The sequence below is a fragment of the Melospiza georgiana genome, chromosome 8 (assembly GCF_028018845.1).
Source record: "Melospiza georgiana isolate bMelGeo1 chromosome 8, bMelGeo1.pri, whole genome shotgun sequence".
NCBI classification, from domain to species: Eukaryota; Metazoa; Chordata; class Aves; order Passeriformes; family Passerellidae; genus Melospiza; species Melospiza georgiana.
The window spans coordinates 5770364-5790545 of record NC_080437.1 but is presented as its reverse complement, the minus strand read 5'-3'; the positions used below and the strand labels follow the sequence as shown (position 1 = coordinate 5790545).

Genomic DNA, 20182 nt, shown 5'->3' with positions numbered 1-20182 from the left:
CTCCATTCTGAGTTAAGGTCTGTGCACACAGAGGAGAATGCAAGTGTTTGTTTGTTCTTCACTTGAATTATAACAACTATTATTTTTTAAACACTCTACAACACTTTTACAGGTTGTTTGGATTAGGCACAGCCATAAATCCTGCTCGGCTGTCATGCCAGGAAAAAGCCTGGCAGAGAGAAAAGCTGCCAGGAACAGCAAAGGGGGTTGGGGCTGAGGGGGGGGTTAAACAAGGTTTAAGAGGCTTAACCTGGACAAAAACATTGCCTTGGGACACATCTCTGCCTGTTTCCTGTTCTGGAATGATGTCCTGAGGGACTGGGACTTCCACATGAGGTCAGACAAGGATTCAAGAGATGCCAGTGCTCAAACCTTCCTCAGTTCTGAGATTAAACCACACTGGTTTAATCTTTATCCACTCAACAACAATCGCAAATAAACGGGTTTTTAGTGGTCAGACTGGTGGTCATGGCACAGCAAAATGGGGCAGACCCCCAGGAACACAGCAAACACAGAAATCCCATCTAAGCTCATCCCAGTCACAGCATTCCCAGCTTGTGCCTCGCACTGCACAGGCCACATTCCTCAGCTGGACCTCCACAGGAAGCTGAATTCCTGATGGAATTTTGTGCTTGGTGATCTCCACCGTGGGCTGGTGGGTGGCTGAGAGCTGCGGGTTGTCCTGTGCCACAGAGCCAACATCAAAGAACACAGGAACAACCAAAAACAGAGCTGAGCAAGGGATGTCCCCAGGCTGGTTATGGTGTTCTCCCCCAGAGCAGCTCAGAGAAGTCTGTAAAGGCAGGATTACCCCCTGCAGGTGCTCCAATTCCATTTTCCTAGACTGATACGCCCAGCACTGCCAGCTGGAAGCTCAGCAGCAGAAACCCCAAGTGACCAGCTCTGCCCCACAACAATCAAGCTGGGCTCCACAAAGCCTTTAGATTAACAAAAGAAAAACAAAACAAAAAAACCACTTAAAGTTTCTAACCTGAGCTTTAACAATTTTAAACTCTTCACATCATTAGCACACTTCTAATAGACATAAATCCATTCTTAAAGATTGCTGTGTGATTTCATCTCAGGTTACTAGGAAAAGAAAGCCTTAAACAAACCTGTAATTAACCTATAGCTGCATTGATGTTTGTTCTTTAGGTGGGAATTTGAGGAAAGCTTTTCTGCCTGTGAAAATCAATGTCCCTGAAATGAGAACACTGGAATTTTAAGTGTCCTGTTTTTGTTAAAGACCATGCCTTGCTATTTAATCAGGAATGAAAAGTAATTTCTAATCACCAAGCGCCCGTGCTTATGAAGCAATTACAGTTAAGGCATTCTCTGGGATAGAAAAAACTCATCAGCACTAAAAGCCAGACAGATGAAAGCCTGCAGTGATGGGCAGAGCAAACCTTGTGCTGACCACAATTCCCTCCTTCTCAGGTCCAACACCCCAAACCCCCCAATTGCCATGAATTAGGAGGCAAAAACACATGAACAGCATAAGTACATCTGACGAGGAGAAAATAAAGAAAAAAATGAACTTCCTCCTGCTCTCTGGCCACCCCTGAGGCTGCAAGCAGCACTTCAAGCAGGCTGATGAAATCCTCCTCGTCAAAGGCAGCAGAGGAGTGTTGTGATCTGCACACTCCCTCTCCTAATCTGTTCTGGCAAGGCGATCACAGGAGCTGCTTCCTTGAAAAGAAGTCAAATTTATGCACACACGAAGAAAGGGCTAACTGTACAATCAGTCCCAAGAGCAGTGCCAGGAAAAGAGGCTGCTGCAAGGGGAAAATGGGATGCAAAATGCAGCGTGGAAGGGAAGATGCTGGGTTTTCAGCTCCTGCTTTATAATGGAGCAAAAAGGCCACAGTGGTCATAGAATTCCAGGAGGGTTTGGGTTGGAAGGGACCCATTGGAGGGGTTCCATCTAGTGCCACCCTGCCATGGCAGGGACACCTTCCACCATCCCAGGCTGCTCCAAGCCCTGTCCAGCCTGGCCTTGGGCACTGCCAGGGATCCAGGGGCACCCACAGCTGTGCCAGGGCCTGCCCACCCTGCCAGGGAACAATTCCTAATTCCCAATATCCCATCCAGCCCTGCCCTCTGGCACTGGGAAGCCATCCCCCCTTGTCACTCCATCCCTTCTCCCCAGTCTCTCTCCACGTTTCCTGCAGCTCCTTCAGGCCACAGTTTGGTCACCCCAGAGCTTCTCCTGTCCAGGTGAGCCCCCCCAGCTGTGCCAGCCTTTCCTCCCAGCAGAGCTGCTCCATCCCTCTGCCCATGCTGGTGCCTGCCCTGGGCTCTCTGCAGCAGCTCCAGGTCCCTCCAGGCTGGGGCAGCTCTGCAGGTGGGGCCTCACCTGAGCCCAGGGCACAGGGGCAGAATCCCCCCCTGCCCTGCTGCCCACGCTGGGGCTCAGCCCAGGGCACGGGGGGGTTCTGGCTCCCAGCTCTCACCCCCAGCACCCCCAGGGCTGCTCCAGCTGCTCATCCCCAAACTGGATCCACCCCAGGGGTTGCCCCAACCCAGGGGCAGCACCAGCACCTGGCCTGGTTGAACCCATGGGATTGCCAAGGGCCCCCGTGGAGAAAAGTTTGGGGGTTCAGGGTTTTGTACCTGAGCCAGCCTGTGCAGACAGGAAGGACAGAGGAGGGAACAAGGCTGGAGAAGGGCACTGTGTGCCCAGCACTCACCTTTGCCATGTCCAGCTGGGACAGATGTCCCTCCCCTACTGCTCCCCATCACTCTTCTTGCAGGGAACAGCAGCCACCAACAGCCAGAACATTTGCAGACAGCCCAAGAAGCAGTTCTGAGGGTGTGAGGGGGAGGGTCAAAAGCAACAATCTGTTTATTTGGCACCTAAATATAGCCCAGTTAACTCAGCAAACATTTTCTCTACTACATTGCTATTTTGTCTGCATGCAGAGGCTGCAAGGAACCAGCTGCAGCATCACCAGTTGATTACATTCTCTGATGAGGAATTTGCTTTTGTTCCTCAGCAGAAATTTCTGCCACTCCGTGCCCCTGACCACTCTCCTGGGTCTTGGGTATGAAAATTCAGTTTTCTGCTAAAGCCCCAGCACAAAGAAAGAGCTTTTCACCTCAGCCATGCCTGGCCAGGAAATCAAGTCCCTGATAATCAAACAGGACACATCAGGTGGCTGCTCTTCCAGGCTGGCCACAGGCTGATTAATTGTTTCATTCCACACCAGGTTTATTAAGTTCTCTCATTCCACACCAGGTTAATTAATTCTTTCATTCCACACAACCCAGCTGCTGCCAAAAGAGAGGTTTCTCCACCAGCTGCACTCAGAGTGGAGCCTGCTGCTTAGAAAAGCCTTCATGGACACTAACCAAAAATAAGATGGGGCATTTTGAGGTTCTTGTTTAAAAATAATTATAACCCTTCAGAGCATTTTCAGGGATTTTTTTGCCTTTTTGTTACTTTTTTTTTGTAATGGGACTGCACACCTGGACACCTGTAGCATGTAGAGGAAAACTTTTTTTCATTATGAAAATTAGAATGAAATCACAGAACCCCAGAATGGTTTGGGTTGGAAGGGACCTTAAAGCTCATCTCATTGCACCCCTGCCATGGCAGGGACACCTTCCACTGTCCCAGGCTGCTCCAAGCCCCAAAGTCCAGCCTGGCCTTGGGCACTGCCAGGGATCCAGGGGCAGCCACAGCTGCTCTGGGCACCCTGTGCCAGGGAACAATTCCTAATTCCCAATATCCCATCCATCCTCTGGCAGTGGGAGCCATTCCCTGTGTCCTGTCACTTCACCCCTTGTCCCAGATCCCTCTCCAGCTCTCTTGCAACCTCCTGAGGCCCTGGAAAGGGCTCTGAGCTCTACCCAGAGCCTTCATCTCCAGGTTAAATCCCCAACTCTCCCTGCCTTTTCAAATGATCCCTGATTTTTTTTCCCCAGTCTCACTTAAATCCCACCTTGCCTCAAGTTTTACCACACAGGCAGATCCCTGTCAATGCAGCATCTGATTTACTCTTCAGAGGAGCCCACAAACAGACAATTGATCTAACTTTTAAAAGCCCTCCCTGCAGAACAGATGCTCCTTAAAAAGCACAGGCCAAGGGCAGAAGGAGAGATCTTCACTCTAAAATAAAGACCAAACCACCAAAATACACATCTACAATTCCTCTGCAGTGCTTTCACACTAATTTGCTGAGGTGGCTGCCTTTTATCCTCAATGTTTGTATTGCAGCAAAGTGCACTCGAGTCGACAAAGCAATCCCACAGAAAATGGTGTCAAGGCACTGAGTGGCTGTGGCTGAGCCATTCAGGCTCCCCAGCCCAAACTGATTTTAAAAAAAACCCCAGCTTTTACGTCTTCTGGAAACACTGAGCACAAGACAGGTTTAAAATGAGCAGATATGGGTGGAAGGAATAAAAATCCTGCTGTTGAGCAGTGAGAGATGGCCAGTGATGGGTCTGAAACATCAGCAAGGGATGCTCAGGGTGTGCATCCTGCAGTCCTGCCCTGCCTGTCCCTCAGTGTCCAAGGGATTTGATGTCACCTGGTGGCTGCAGACACCCGGAGTTTAGGGTGGGAAGGTCCCTCCCATCATTTTACTGGGAAGGCACATGGAGAGAGTCAAGGCAGCTCTAAAGGAGCCACAGAGCAAACAACCTGGCAGCCAGGCAGCTTTTTTGTGCATCCTATTCTTCGGTGGAACTGATAAAAATTCCATTAAGAAGCTTGGAATAAGCATGGAATATTATCTCCCCATGATATATCATTTCTGCAGCACGAGCAAAGCACAAAATATTTCAGCTGCTGACCAAGGAAATCAGGATAGGTAACAGAGCTCAAGGCTCCCCAGGAAGCACCTAAGCCTCAGAAAGCTCCTCCAGCATATATTAAAACTCCAAATCCCTGTGAAGATCCCATTCTGGGTACATTCCACAAGCATCCACCCTTCCCACAAAGCTTCTGCTTTGCCCCAGTGCCCAAGGCAGCTGTCCCAAGCCACCCTTCCCAATCCTGCACCCTGCCAGCACAGCTTTGCTGAGCTTTACCATTTGGTTGCTACATATTCATGGATTTTCCATCAATAACAACCCAGCCACAATGCTCTGAATGTTGCTCAGCTGTATTTATCAAGCAGGAGCCTCCTTCAGAGCCCTACAGCCAAAATGTTTGTGCCCAGCCAGCTCAAACAAATAATTTGACTCCAGCTTGTAACGCTTGCCCATCACAGAGCACAGCAAGAACCTTTTGTGGTAAAAACCATGAAAAAAATAAGTGGATATACAGTAGGCCAGCCATTGAAAAAGTCCTTTATAGCTCACAGCTGGAATTTCAGTCAAAATTAAGAGGGTGGAGAGCCACTGTGCTCCAGAGGTGACCTGTGATATGTCCCTAGCTCTGCCCCATTTCCAGCAGGTTTCCCATGTGTTTGGTTATTCTATTTGCTGGGAATGTCCCAATGAAGGCAGGAATGATGAATCTGACTCCATGTTCTCAGAAGGCTAATTTATTACTTTATGATACTGTATTATATTAAAGAATACTATACTATACTAAAGAATACAGAAAAGATACTTACAGAAGGCTGAAAAGACAATAATGAAAACTTGTGACTCCTTCCAGAGTCCTGACACAGTTGGGCCCTGATTGGCCAAAGAGTCAAAACAATTCAAACCAGAATTCAATTAAATAATCACCTGTGGCTGAACAAGCTCCAAACACATTCCACATGAGCACAACACAGGAGAAGCAAATGAGATAAGAATTGTTTTCCTTTTCTCTGAGGCTTCTCAGCTTCCCAGGAGAAAAAACCTGGGTGAAGGGATTTTCAGAGAAATGTGAATGGCACACTTGGCCTCAATCCCTATGGAAGCTTCTCCATCTGTACCTGCAAACAGTGGGATAATTCTCAACCCAGATTTGTATATCCCAAGTGATGCTGTCAGCACAGCACCAGCGGGTTCCCATTTGAGTTCTTTTTGGCTCTCAAATTAAGAAACCACTTCAAAAGCTTCCCAACACCTCTTTTATCTGTGCAAGAGTAACAGCAAAACTCAAAGAGCTGAGATCTGATTGATCTCCCTTTTTGGAGCAGCTTTGCCTACCTAGATCACACTGACACTCATCCTTGCACAAAGTCCAAAGGGGAAAAACTTGGGGATTTATGAGGGAAGGGATCACTTGTTCTGAGCCACATACACGCCATGAAACACCTGGCAGGGTGGCTGAGGAGAAAATAACAGTGGTGAAGGTGAAGCAGGCAGAGGTTGAGTCTGTCACCCCACAGAGCCCAGGGTCACTTCTCCCAGATTTCCCACTTTGCCAGATCCCAACAAACAGCACTGGCACACAGAACACACTGTGCTGGCAGTCACTGTGCTCGTGTGTCCCAGCTTGAAGGCAGAGTCACGAAGCCAGCAGGTGAATGGAGGGAGATGAGATGGATATATAACAAAATTAAAATTTTGAAACAAAAGCTAGTCCTCCTTCTTCACAAATTTAAATAATATTATATCATTAAATTTAAAAATCCACCATACGAACCACAAATAATTAGCTACTAAATTAAAAATAAGAATTATTTAAATACCATTCTTAATTAAAAAAAAAAAAAAAAAAAAAAAAAAAAAAAAAAACCCAAAAAAAACAACACAAAAACTCCACACAGTTTCCTTTCTGTGCCTCACAGAGCTGGGCTTCCACCAGGAGGACAGAAAGCAATCATAGATGTGATGGGCAGGAGATTTCTCCCCTTTGTGCAGTCACTGTCTGAACAGCAATTAAATGTGTAAGGAGGTGTGAGGAGCAACAACAGGTACTATACACACCCCAGTGCAACAGGAATTACACCCCTAGTAGAACAGGTGTTACACACACACCCAATACAACAGGCATTTTACACACACAGTACAACAGGCATTACACACACATCCCAATACAACAGGAATTACACACACCCAATACAACAGGTATTACACACACACACACACAATACAACAGGAATTACACACCCCAATACAATAGGAATTACACACACACACCCAGTACAACAGGAATTACACACACCCAATACAACAGGTATTACACACACACACACAATACAACAGGTATTACACACACACACAGTACAACAGGCATTACACACACACACTCCCAAGACAACAGGAATTACACACAGTACAACAAGAATTACACACACACCCCAATACAACAGATATCACAAACACCTAGAGTACAACAGGAATTACACACCCCCAATACAATAGGAATTACACACACACACCCAGTACAACAGGAATTACACACACAGTACAACAGGCATTACACACACACACTCCCAAGACAACAGGAATTACACACAGTACAACAAGAATTACACACACACCCCAATACAACAGATATTACACACACACCCCAATGCAACAGATATCACAAACACCCAGAGTACAACAGGAATTACACACACACCCCCAATACAACAGGAGTTACACACACCCAGTACAACAGGAATTACACACACACACTCCCAATACAACAGGAATTACACACCCCCAATACAATAGGAATTACACACACCCAATACAACAGGTATTACACACACACACTCCCAAGACAACAGGAATTACACACAGTACAAGAATTACACACACACCCAATACAACAGATATTACACACACACACCAATACAACAGATATCACAAACACACAGAGTACAACAGGAATTACACACACACCCCAGTTAGTTTGTGGGTATCTGCTCTGTTTGGCACACACACAATCCCACGTTTCTAACAGATTTATATCCCTGGATATTCCCCAGCAGGGACACCTGGCTGCTGTTTGGTCCCCAGGCAGGACTGTAATAGGACAAGCAATGCCAAACACAGAACCTCTGGAGCTGGGGCAGGGCACAGAGGTGCCCAGGATGTCACTGAGCCAGCACAGGGCGTGCAGAGGGACACTGTGACAATACAAATTGGTATTTGTGGACATCTGGACCTATCCAGACACCCTTAGGGATGTACCTGCTCCAGCTGGAACCTCATCCATCACTCTGTCTCCAGGGGTTTACTTGCTGTGGTGCATTTATCCACAGCCACACTTCCTCTGAGTGCTCCTGTTCCTGCATGGCCACCTCTAGGAGCCACGGGCTCTGCAGGAATGGACCTGCTCCAGGAATGAACCTGCTCCAGGATGGATTTACCTATAGCCTCTGCAGGAAGGAACCTGCTCCAGAAATGAAACTGCTCCAGCATAGATTTACCCACAGCTCCTGCAGGAAGGAACCTGCTCCAGAAATGAAACTGCTCCAGGATGGATTTACCTATAGCCTCTGCAGGAAGGAACCTGCTCCAGAAATGAAACTGCTCCAGCATGGATTTACCCACAGCTCCTGCAGGAATGAACCTGGTCCAGGAATGAACCTGTTCCAGAATGGATTTACCCATAACCCCTGCAGGAATGAACTTGCTCCAGGAATGAACCTGCTCCAGCATGGATTTACCCACAGCTCCTGCAGGAATGAACCTGCTCCAGCATGGATTTGCCCACAGCTCCTGCAGGAATGAACCTGCTCCAGCATGGATTTGCCCATAGCCCCTGTAGGAACAAACTTGCTCCAGGAATGAACCTGCTCCAGAATGGATTTACCCACAGCTCCTGCAGGAATGAACCTGCTCCAGGAATGAACCTGCTCCAGCATGGATTTACCTATATGTCCTGCTCCAGGAATGAACCTGTTCCAATATGGGTCTTACCCTGCTGTGCCATGAGCCTCATGCACAGCTGCTGATGCCTCAAGGTGTTCCTGCTCCAGGATCTCTCCTTGGGCCCCAATCCCTTTGGAGGTACAGACACTGAGCTGTTCCTCCTGGAGGTGGAAGCCCAGCACCACCATCCACTCACAGCCCAGCAGGGATGGGGGAGACTGTCAGAAGGGTAAAAGGGAAAAAACTCATGGGTTGATATCAAGGCAGTTCAACAGGTAAAGCAAAAGCCACAAGGAATTTATTCTGTGTTTTCCATTGGCAGGTGGGTGTTCAGCCTTTCCCAGAAATGTGAGGTTCCATCCTCTGCCATCCTCCTTGGGCAGTTGGGATCAGCTGTCCTGGCTCTGTCCCCTCCCAATTTCTTGTGTAGCCCCTGTCTGCTCGCCGGTGGGGCAGGTGAGGAGCAGAAAAGGCCTTGGGACACCAAAAAACATGGACTTGCAGGAAAATCCAGCCTCCTGTGGGATCTTGTGCTCCTGGCACTGGAGGTTCTCTGCCTCCAGATGAACACAGGAAACAAGGCTGATTTTTAACAGAGATGCAGAGTCTGGACCCCACTGGATGGGACAGCTGTGTACAGGATGAACTTTGGGACTGCCAGGGAGGAGAATAAGCAGCATCCATGGGAAAAGAGAAAAATCTTGGGCAGAAGGAGGAGCAGGAACAAGACACCCAGGGAAGTAACAAAGGGCTCAGAAGAAGAGGGAGAAGAGGATGGTGCTCCACCCCACAGAGCACAGGAGCTGCTGAAGGATGTTCATATCCTCCAGCTGACCATGCCCACCCTTAAGCTTCACACAACTTGGGCAATATTGCAATCTCAAGGCAAAGAGCTGGAGGCTAACTCTGCATTTCCAGGATGTCTGATCTTCCATTTCACCCGCAGGAATTTCTCAGGAGTTCCAGAGGCAGATTTTAGAAGTCTCAATAGCTGAAGCTGGGCATGGTTTCCAACAAGCCTTAAGGTACAGCTGAGTGGCACCATTTGCATCACATTTGCTTTATCTGCACCTTCCTGAAGTGCTTGGCCACTGCCCTGATGTGCTGCTGGCAGTCCCAGGGCCATTGATTTCCTCTATTCACCAGAAATATCACCCACCAAGAAGGTTATTTTCCTCATTTAGCCTGTGGACTCCAAGAGCAGTAATGAATTCCCCTCAGCCGCCGGATCTGTGCACACAAATGACATCAAATAGGCAGTTTAAATCCTAACAAGCACTGACACATCCCAGGGACCCACTTCCACTGGGGGCAGGGAACACTGGCTCTGCATTTCCATCACACCCATGTTATTTACTCCTGAATCTCAATGATACTCTGTGGTCACAGAAACCAACAGCATTTTCACATTTGCATTTGAAGGGACCTTAAAAACGACCTTGTTCATGGTCAGTGACACCTTCCACTAGAGCAGGATGCCTTCCCACAGTCCTGCTGCTTCTGTACAAAATTGCCTCCTGTCCACTGATATTAAAGCCTGTTTTCCCTCCTAATAAAAGTGTATTTGCATGAATGCAATACTCCCCTGCATGTGCTAAATATGTGAGAGCATACACATGTCATTATACCTATATATATATTTATATTCACTGATAGTAAAGCCTGTTTTCCTTCCTAATAAAAGTGTATTTGCATGAATGCAATACTCCTCTACATGTGCTAAATACATGAGAGCATGTACGTGTCATTATACATATATATATTTATATTCACTGATATGAAAGCCAGTTCTCCCTCCTAATAAAAGTGTATTTGCATGAATGCAATACTCCCCTACACATGCTAAATACATGAGAGCACATACATGTCATTATACACATATATATATTTATATTCCCTGATATTAAAGCCAGTTCTCTCTCCTAATAAGTGTATTTGCATGAATGCAATACTCCTCTACATGTGTTAAATACATGAGAGCATACATGTCACTCATTATACCTATATATATATTTATATTCCCTGATATTAAAGCCAGTTCTCTCTCCTAATAAAAGTGTATTTGCATGAATGCAGTACTCCCCTACACGTGCTAAATACACGAGTGCACATACATGTCATTACACACATATATATTTATATTCACTGATATTAAAGTCAGTTTTCCCTCCTAATAAAAGTGTATTTGCATTAATGCAATACTCCCCTACATGTGCTAAATACATGAGAGCATATACATGTCATTATACCTATATATATATTTATATTCACTGATATTAAAGCCTGTTTTCCCTCCTAATAAAAGTGTATTTGCATGAATGCAATTCTCCCCTACACGTGCTAAATACACGAGTGCACATACGTCACTACACACATATATATATTTATATTCACTGATATTAAAGCCAGTTCTCTCTCCTAATAAAAGTATATTTGCATGAATGCAATACTGTCCTACACGTGCTAAATACATGAGAGCATATACATGTCATTATACACATATATATATTTATATTCCCTGATATTAAAGCCAGTTCTCTCCTAATAAAAGTGTATTTGGATGAATGCAATACTCCTCTACATGTGTTAAATACATGAGAGCATACACATGTCATTATACACATATATATATTTATATTCCCTGATATTAAAGCCAGTTCTCTCTCCTAATAAGTGTATTTGCATGAATGCAATACTCCCCTACACATGCTAAATACATGAGAGCATACACATGTCATTATACACATATATATATTTATATTCACTTATATTAAAGCCTGTTTTCCCTCCTAATAAAAGTGTATTTGCATGAATGCAATACTCCTCTACATGTGTTAAATACATGAGAGCATACACATGTCATTATACCTATATATATATTTATATTCACTGATATTAAAGCCAGTTCTCTCTCCTAATAAAAGTGTATTTGCATGAATGCAATACTCCCCTACATGTGCTAAATACATGAGAGCATGTATGTGTCATTATACACATATATATATTTATATTCACTGATATTAAAGCCAGCTTTCTCTCCTAATAAAAGTGTATTTGCATGAATGCAATTCTCCCCTACAAGTGCTAAATACACAAGTGCACGTACATGTCATTATACACATATATATATTTATATTCCCTGATATTAAAGCCAGCTTTCTCTCCTAATAAAAGTGTATTTGCATGAATGCAATTCTCCCCTGCATGTGCTAAATACATGAGTACACATATCATTATATATATTTTTCTATTCACATCCAACACAAAGTATGTGCGCACTTACAAGACTGTAATTCAAATTTTCCATCAAGCCAGGCAGTTCCATTACGATTTCTCCTCTTTGTTCGCATCACCCAGTGTGAACAAAAGTGAACAAAACAAACCTGGCCTGAGCTGTTTCTAAATCCAAGTCAAGCCCAAGTCACAGAGCTGCTGAGCAGCTTTCCTGACACAGCTGGCGTGTTTGACAGGAAACACCTCCAATAAATGTGCTCACAGACGGAATCACAGAAGGGAATTTGGGGAAGGAAGCACTGCTCCAGGCAGGAATTGTTGCAGCCTGACAGCAATTTTTTTTCACTGACACCCTACTTTGAGTTTGCCCCTAATGAGCAAGCCCCAAACCCAGCCCAGAGACCCCAGACTTGAGAAAGTCTGAGAGCCCATTTTCGACTCGGAAAGCAGGCACCGGCGTTGAAGTTTGGCTCTCCCTGCTCAGGCTCTGGTTTCCAAGGAAACCGGTGGCTGCCAGAGCCTTGCAAAACGCTGGTCCTGGAGCTTCCCCTGACACCGGCCCTGCCAGGAGGGGCCTCCGCAGCGTTTCCACAGCACCTGGATGCAATTCCAGGCGTTCAGGATGTCAGGATACACAGAACACACCTGACTGACTGCACGCTTCGACCAAACCGCTTTCTGCAGCTGCTGAGAGGAGAAAGGTATTATTGTCATGGTTCAGGCTCCAGTGTAGCAACAAATACTTCTGTTTTTTCCTGTTCTCTCTGCCCTTCAAAACAAAGACAAGCTGCACAAAACACAAACGTCAGGCACTCCTCTGCCTGCCTGTACCCGCTAGAAACAGCAGAGCAGCAGATGAAAAACATTTACAGAAATATTTAGACTTCATCCTGATGCAAAGGCGAGGATTTAAAAGCCAAAAGCAAAGACCAGCAGCACGGGCAAGGACTATCATTGATGGCAGTGAGTGGCTTTTAATCCACCCCCAGCTCAGCTTTCCTGAACCCTTCCCTCAGGAAGATGTTTGCATTCAGTAACTCTTATCATCCTACAGCATCTAGCTCCGGCAGGATAACCACAGAAACTGATATGCAACAATTCACTGCATCCTTTTTAACTCTCCAAAGAAACAAATTTTCCCCTTGACTCTTATTTTCCATCTGGTGTTCAGAACTCACGGTGTCCCCTCTCCTTCCAGAGCTAAATTCCATGCTATGTCCATTTCTGTGCAGTTTCACAGCTCTGACCCAGCTTTTTTATTATTATTGTTAATTCCAGAAACATAAGACACATCCTGTGTTTAGGAAGTGAGATGCTGAAGTTCAGGAATGCTTTCACAGAGTCTGGAGAGAAGGAATTCGTGTCCGTGGCCTGGGGACCTCATTCTGTGTTGAAGCACTTTAAAACTCTCCACCTACAGCATTTGTACAGCTAAGGATTAATGTAACACAGCTCAAACAAGTCTAAGTAATTATTCCAGTAGTATAGATAAAAGGGAAAAAAAAAAGTTAATTCTGCATAAAATGAAATTATGGAGCTGTAGTACAATTTAAAAAAGAGTCTCTATGTTAATTACCAGCTGTTAGTGTGCTCGGAGCTACTGTACTTGCTGAACAGTGTTGTTTTGCATATAACCACCAAGAAAATGTCATTGTAGTTTCTGAAAAGAGCTACTTTGCTTTAAAACACAGTTTACTGACACCACACTGCTAAAATTAATCTCCAAAAGCAGCAGAAAAACCCAGGGAAGTCTGTGTTGCTTGTTGAACAGAACTAAGAATAAGTGACATTGCAGCGATGTTTTATCTTGCAATTAAACTCATCTCAGCAAGAACCAGACAGAAGATGACAAAACAACTACGTGGCTTTAACAGCTTTATTGGGAGATTTGTTTTTTACCTTCCTTTGAGTCAAACCCCTCTGGAGCTTACACTCAGCACAGACATCACCAGCCTGAACAAACGTGTTGAGAGATGACCCAAAACACTCCTTCGACCGAGAAAAATCATAGTTCTGTGCCTAACAGCCTAACACCACACAGCCACCCCTTACTACTGTGAGTAACCCAAACCTCAGAGGGGTGTGATGTATTACACAAGGAGCTGAGCTGTCACAGTGTCCCCTTGCCACTTGCCAAGGCATTAAGGCGTGAGTCACACGAGTGCACAGAGGGGAGCCCCATCAGTGCCACCACTGCCGAGCCAGACCTGTCACAGCGCGGGGGCAATCACGCTCGGCTGCCTTGCTCCAGCACAGCCCTTCCTGTGCTCACAGCTCTGCCAGGAGAGCTTCAACCCCCACAGCACAGCACCAGGATCCTCCCCAAGCTGTGCCTTAAAATCCTGACCCTTCAAATGCACCCAAAAACCCCACTGACATCAATGGAATTTTGTCCAACTTAAGCCACATTCAGATGGATTTGACATTAAAGCAGCCACAGCATTTAACAGCTCCCACAAGAAATGATAAATGCAGTTCAATTAATTGCTCATTGGACACATTACAGTGGATTGACACCAAAATAAAAAAAATAAAGGTTGCACCACTACATCCATCTCTGCTGACTGCTCAGGGCAAGATGCTTCACCAGAAAGTGACAGGGCTCAAGAGGCCACCACCATCCCAGCAAACCATCCCTGCAGGAGCGTGCCTCAGTTCCTCCCCATCACCTCCACCACCAGTTCCCAGTGGTTTCATCATGGATCAATCACCTCCCAAATTCCTGTAGGGTTTGGGTCGTTTCAGGGGTTTTTGGATGGAACTGCAGCATACACAGCACTGATAAACACTAGAAGAGCATTTCGTGCCAACACCCTAAATACAAAGTGCTTTTCAAGTATTTCTGGGGATTTTATGACTATTATGATCACTTAAAATACGCCTCTAGCCCCCAGAGGATGTGCACATTTGCCTTCAAAGAACCAATCTGGCCGTTGCAGGGATTTTATTAAACCTCTTGTATGGATGTTGTACTTTCCCTAAGGCTATGCAACCAAGTATTTTATATTTCCTTAAACCAGACCTCTTAAATACAACTCACAGGCTACTCCTCCCCTCACAAACGAGTCTCTGAGATTTTGGCAGATTCCCCAAAAGTCTGCTAACTCCCCAAACCAAGTTATTTTTCCTTTTACTCAACATTTCCTACAAATGACACAGCACTTTGCTGCTGTCTCTGCTAACAGCAGAGCTTGTACCACCTCAGCCAAGAGATCAGGGCCTTCACACTCACGAGCTCCGTGCTTTATTCTGTGCTCTACTCCTAAGTTTCTTTTTTTTTTTCTCCCTTCTGGAAAAGAAAACACGCTGATTACACAGCCTTCCAAAAAGGCAAACAGCTGTTGCAGATCCCTGAACAAAGCAGCCTGTTAAAATTAAAGTCCTGGGTATTTTCCCATGGCGAGGAGGAGGCAGGGGAAGGGAAGAGTTGCAGTTTCGCTGGTTGAAAAGGCTTCTCCTTGCTTGGCTGCCCTGCAGAGTTTAAAGCGCAAAGGCAGTTGGTACAAACTCGGTGTCCCAGTATTCCCTCGGTGCTGACAGGCTGTTAGCAGCCAGGATATACCCTGCAAGAGGTCAAAGGTGTGGAAAAACAAACGCGAGCAGCAATTTGGGGAGATGAAGAGGAGAGAACGACCTGTCACGGAAACCAGCCAGCTTCCTGCCCTCTCACTCGGTCACTTCTGGCAAGTTATGTCCTCTGAGAGGGGAGGGGAAAAAAAGGCCACTTATTTGAAATAACTGGCTTCCATTCTAAATAAGTGGCTTCTTGAACAAGGAGACTGATAAAGATGCTAATGCCCAATTCCTCTCACTCATAACTCAGAAGAAAATGGCTGAATGGCTGGACATGTCCCTCCATGGATTTCAGCTCCTCAAATCAGCCCACAAAGTCCTGTTTCACTTTAAAAACATTGTAGAGGCAAAACAAGACAAGCCCAACCCTCCAACAGCAACTCCAACTCTTACAGCTCTGAAAAAGCAATTTTATTTAACCATATGCATCCCTAATTGGAGAGGGGTGTGTGTGTAAGGGAAGATCCTGCAGATTTAATAGTATTTTGTCCACGCGAGGCAATTAAATTTACTTTCACACTTTGAAAGCCATTCATAGACTCCCAGAATGGTTTGGGTTGGAAGATGTCTTAAATCCCATCCAGTTCCACCCCTGCCATGGGCAGGGACACCTTCCACTGTCCCAGGCTGCTCCAGCCTGGCCTTGGGCACTGCCAGGGACCCAGGGGCAGCCACAGCTGTGCCAGGGCCTGCCCACCGTGCCAGGGAACAATTCCTAATTCCCAATATCCCATCCAGCCCTGCCTCCTCTCCAGCTCTCTTACACTCATTCAGAGCTCAGCCACTCTATAACACAGAATCTTCTGTGTGGCATCACAACACCTTCCACCACCACAGACCCTCAAGTACCTACATGACCCTCATGATAATCCAATTACCACAGTTTCTGCTGCTATTGATCCTACCAATCTCCAGCCACCTCTGCCAGAGCAGGAGAGCAAATCCAGCACCACCTAACTACAAAAAAAAGAAAAAAAAAAACCTCAGGGGCTAAATAGAATCATCTTGGTTGGAAAACCACTCTAAAATCATCAAGTCCAACCATTCTCCCAGCAATTCCAAGGCCAACACTAACCAACATCCCCAAGTGCCACAGCCACCTGCCTCTTGAACACTCCCTGGTGGTTTGACAAAACCAAAGGTTGGGTGCTGTTACCTCGAGAGTCACTGAGATTCAGCATGAACTGGGGGAAAAAACCCCAACCCTTTTGTGTAGATGTTGTTATTTCCAGGTCCTCACCACCACCATGAGTTATCTCACCCACCGGGCTCTTAGGGCTGACACAGCGCTCTCAACTCCTCCCAGAGCCAAGTACATTTCAGGAAAAGATTAGCAAGGATCTTTTCCTGTAACCACAGAAAGGTTTGGGTTGGATGGGACCCTAAAATTCTCATTCCAGTCACCAGCCTTGGGCAGGGACACCTTCCACTATCCCAGGCTGCTCCAAACCCCACCTGAGCGATCACAACCTGCAGCCACGAGTTGACTTGAATATTGTAAACCACATTAGGAGTACTGACCAGAGATGATCAATATGAGACAACTCCCCCAGAGGAGCTGGGCATTATTCCCCACACCAGACTGCAGGGCTGCATTTACACAAGGAGTGATTAAAATTCCAGCTGGAAAACGTTTATTCCAAGGCTTTTCCCACACATTCCAGTGGGTATGGCAGAGGCTGGAACCTGTGGCGCTTCCCGGAGTTCTGGGAGCTCCATTTGCACTTCAGGAGCGCCGAGGGGCAGCGACACCGACAAGGAAAGTGACACGTGTGGGGCTTTGCATCATTCCGGGGGGAAATTAACACCGAGGGATGCTCGGATGTTAACCACACACCCCTGGCATTTCACAGCCACCCCTGTCCCCCCCTGCTCACTTTTTGGGGTGTTTTATTCGTTTTGGGGGCTGGAGGGGAAGCATTTCACGCGCCACCGCCGTTCCTCCCCTGCCATCCCTTCAGAACGGCCTTAAAAGGACAAAATATCTGTGGCGGTGGGAATGGGGGGCGGGAACAGGAATGTGGGAATGGGAGCGGGAATGGGAAGCGGCGGGGCGGCAGGAGGAGCACACCCGGCCCGGCCCGGCCCGGTGGGGTCCCGCCATGGCGGCCGCCCTGAGGGCGGGCAGTTGCCTGGAGACGGCGGGGCCCGCCATGGCGGCGGGAAAGGGCTGAGGCTGCGCGGGGAGCGGGGCCAGCCCCGCCACGGCCCCTCAGGGGACACTCCAGCAAGGTCCTCGTCCCCCGTGTCCCGCCATGCCTCCCCGGGAACCATCCCCGTGTGCCCGGGCACCGTCCGCTCCGTCCCCGCATCCCGGAGCCCACACGGCGCACACGCTCCCCACTACCGGGATGGCTCCGGGGATCCGCCAGCGCTCCCGGTTATCATCCCGAGGAATTCCTCACACGGGGAAGATGCCGGCCGCGGAGGAGAGGGAGGTTTGCCCATCGACGGGGAGGTTGCGCCCCGGCCCCGCACACAGAGCCCGGATCGGCGAGCATCCGCTCATCACCTCTTCCCTTCTCCTTTTTTATCCCTTGAGGAGCGCTGAACCAAAGGCACGGCCAGGAGAAGGCACCGAGCGAGGGAGAGCTCCGTCCCCCCATTAAGGCGCTCTAATTTCCCTAATCTGCCGCAGGTGTGAAACCGGGGCAGCGCATCCCCCGGCGCGCCGGCACCTGAGGATCCTCGCAACTTTCCCTGCCCCCCGCACACCCTCCGGCGCACCGGGACACTGCCACAAGCTCCTGCTTCTGCCGGACCCCCGTCCCCAAAACACCAGCATCCCGCCGCGCTCCAAGTTTCCCAGCTGGGAATGTCTCCCTGCGGGGTCCCGCGGCGAGCCCCGCGTTCCTCCCGCTCCCTCCATGCCCAGGACACGATCCCGTCTCCCGGAGGGATGCGGCGGTCGGGACGGGCTGTCCGGGACCCCGGCGCTCACTCCTGCCACTCTTCCCCCCCAGCGCTCGCAACTTTCCCACCCCGCGGGGCCACCCGAGGAGGATGCGGGAATGCCGCGCTCTGCTCCGCTCCCTGCCCGGGGGTGGAACGGGATGAGGGAGAGAGGGGAGGCTGAGCGGCGGGGTGACCCCCTGCTTACTGCGGGCTCTTGGGGTAGAAGGGGAGGGTGACGTGGCTGAGATCCTGGATGTCGAAAGCGGTGGGCTCGGCCGAGATCGCCTGGCGCTTGGTCCGCTGCTCGCCCTGCAAGGTGCCGGCGCTTTGCTGCTGCGCCTGCTGCGTGGCGGGCCGGATCACCGAGCGGTACTTGTCCAGCTCGTTCTGCAGCTTCTGGATCAGTTCGTCCTTCTGGTCCAACTCTAGCTCCAGCTCGTCGATGAGCGCATCCCGCTGCCGCAGCTCCTCGATCTTCTCCTGCAGCGCGTACTGTAAATCCCGCAAAGTGCCCATGGTCCTGCCGCCGCGCTCTCCCCTCGCCGCTCCGGGCAACTTTCCCCCTCCGGGGCCGCCTCCCCTCGCTCGGGCCACCCCGGCCCCCCTGGGCTCGGCCCGGCCCCGCGGGGCCGCCGCAGCCGGACCCCCGGCACGGCGCTCCGGAGCCGGGGTGTTGTCAGGGGCGATGTGGATCCGCCTGCGTCAGGCCGGGCTGCCGAGGGAGCCGAGACACACACACAGACACACACACACCCGCGGCGGCGAGCGGCGAGCGAGGGGAGGCGGGAGGGAGGCAGGGGCGGCGGGGAGGATGCACATGCTCGCCCCGCTCCCTCCCGCCGGCCCCGCCGCGCCCCGCGCCGCCCACGCCCCGCGGGCTGCGAGCACGGAGGGATGGATGGATGGAGGGATGGAAGGGAGGGAGGCAGGGGACCGGCCGGGAGCAGCGAGCGGTGCCTGCCCTGCTGGCCTTGTGCTGCGCTTCGAGCCGCGCACACCTCCCGTGCTGCTCCCCTCCCTCCGCTTCTCCTTAAAGAACTTATCCCCCCTTTACTTTGCTTTTAAAGAGCCGGGTTGTGTTGTTTTCGCACAAGCCAGCGTCTGGCATGGCTCCTCCTCAAGCCTCAGCAAGCTCCGGGCTCCAAAAACCCAGATTTTCACGGGAATATCGGTCAAGTCTGTCTGCACTGGAAAAGCCTGGAGGAGGCAGGGCATCTGGCTTTCAGAGCGCTGAGAGGAAAAAAAAAAAAAAAAAACAAAACCCTTAACTTAAAATCTCAGAGATTTTCTGCCTAGCCCAAATGTGAAAGCCCGAGTTTCTGCCTTACCAAACTGATCAGATTCCCCAGAGTGCAGGGTTTTCCTTCATGCACTCAGGTTTCCTGTGTAGCCCTACCTCTGCCATATAGCCCACGGGGCTGCAGCACAGAAATAACAAAAATCAAACAAATGAGCCACAGTGGCCAAGCCCTCTGTGCCAAACGATTCTGGGTTCTTCCATTTGCCAGGTGCTGAAGGGCCAGCAGTGCTCACCCTGAGAGCACAGCTCCAGCCTTGGCTCTCTGGGGAACAAACAGGGGGTCTGAGCTGTTTTGGGGGTTCCTGATCAAACCACCCAGCCTGGAAGAGCCAGTGATGAAAGCCCCAGAGTATAAGAACCTCACTAAAGCTTGTGCAGCACTGGGGCACTGGCACAGCTTCATGCTCACAGGTTTCCAGCAGCTGTTTCTGTTCCTTCAGCAGCTGTTTCTGTTCACTCTCAAGGAGCTGGACTTGAGGAGGATGC

The 20182-nt window shown here is 48.8% G+C and overlaps 1 protein-coding gene across 2 annotated transcripts in view; it reads right to left on the bottom strand.

Annotated features, from left to right (window-relative positions):
- The window catches only part of PRKG1 (protein kinase cGMP-dependent 1), a 352826-nt gene extending 333898 nt beyond the window's left edge, over nucleotides 1–18928 (bottom strand). Inside the window, exon 1 of one of the 2 annotated variants that reach the window (XM_058029350.1) lies at nucleotides 18602–18928. In XM_058029350.1, coding sequence (XP_057885333.1) covers nucleotides 18602–18912 — 311 coding nt within the window. In that variant the 5' untranslated portion in view covers nucleotides 18913–18928. Of the gene's footprint in view, nucleotides 1–2690; nucleotides 2743–18601 lie in introns of those variants that run through there. The other variant, XM_058029351.1, reaches the window with a different exon arrangement.
- Nucleotides 18929–20182: the final 1254 nt, after the last annotated feature.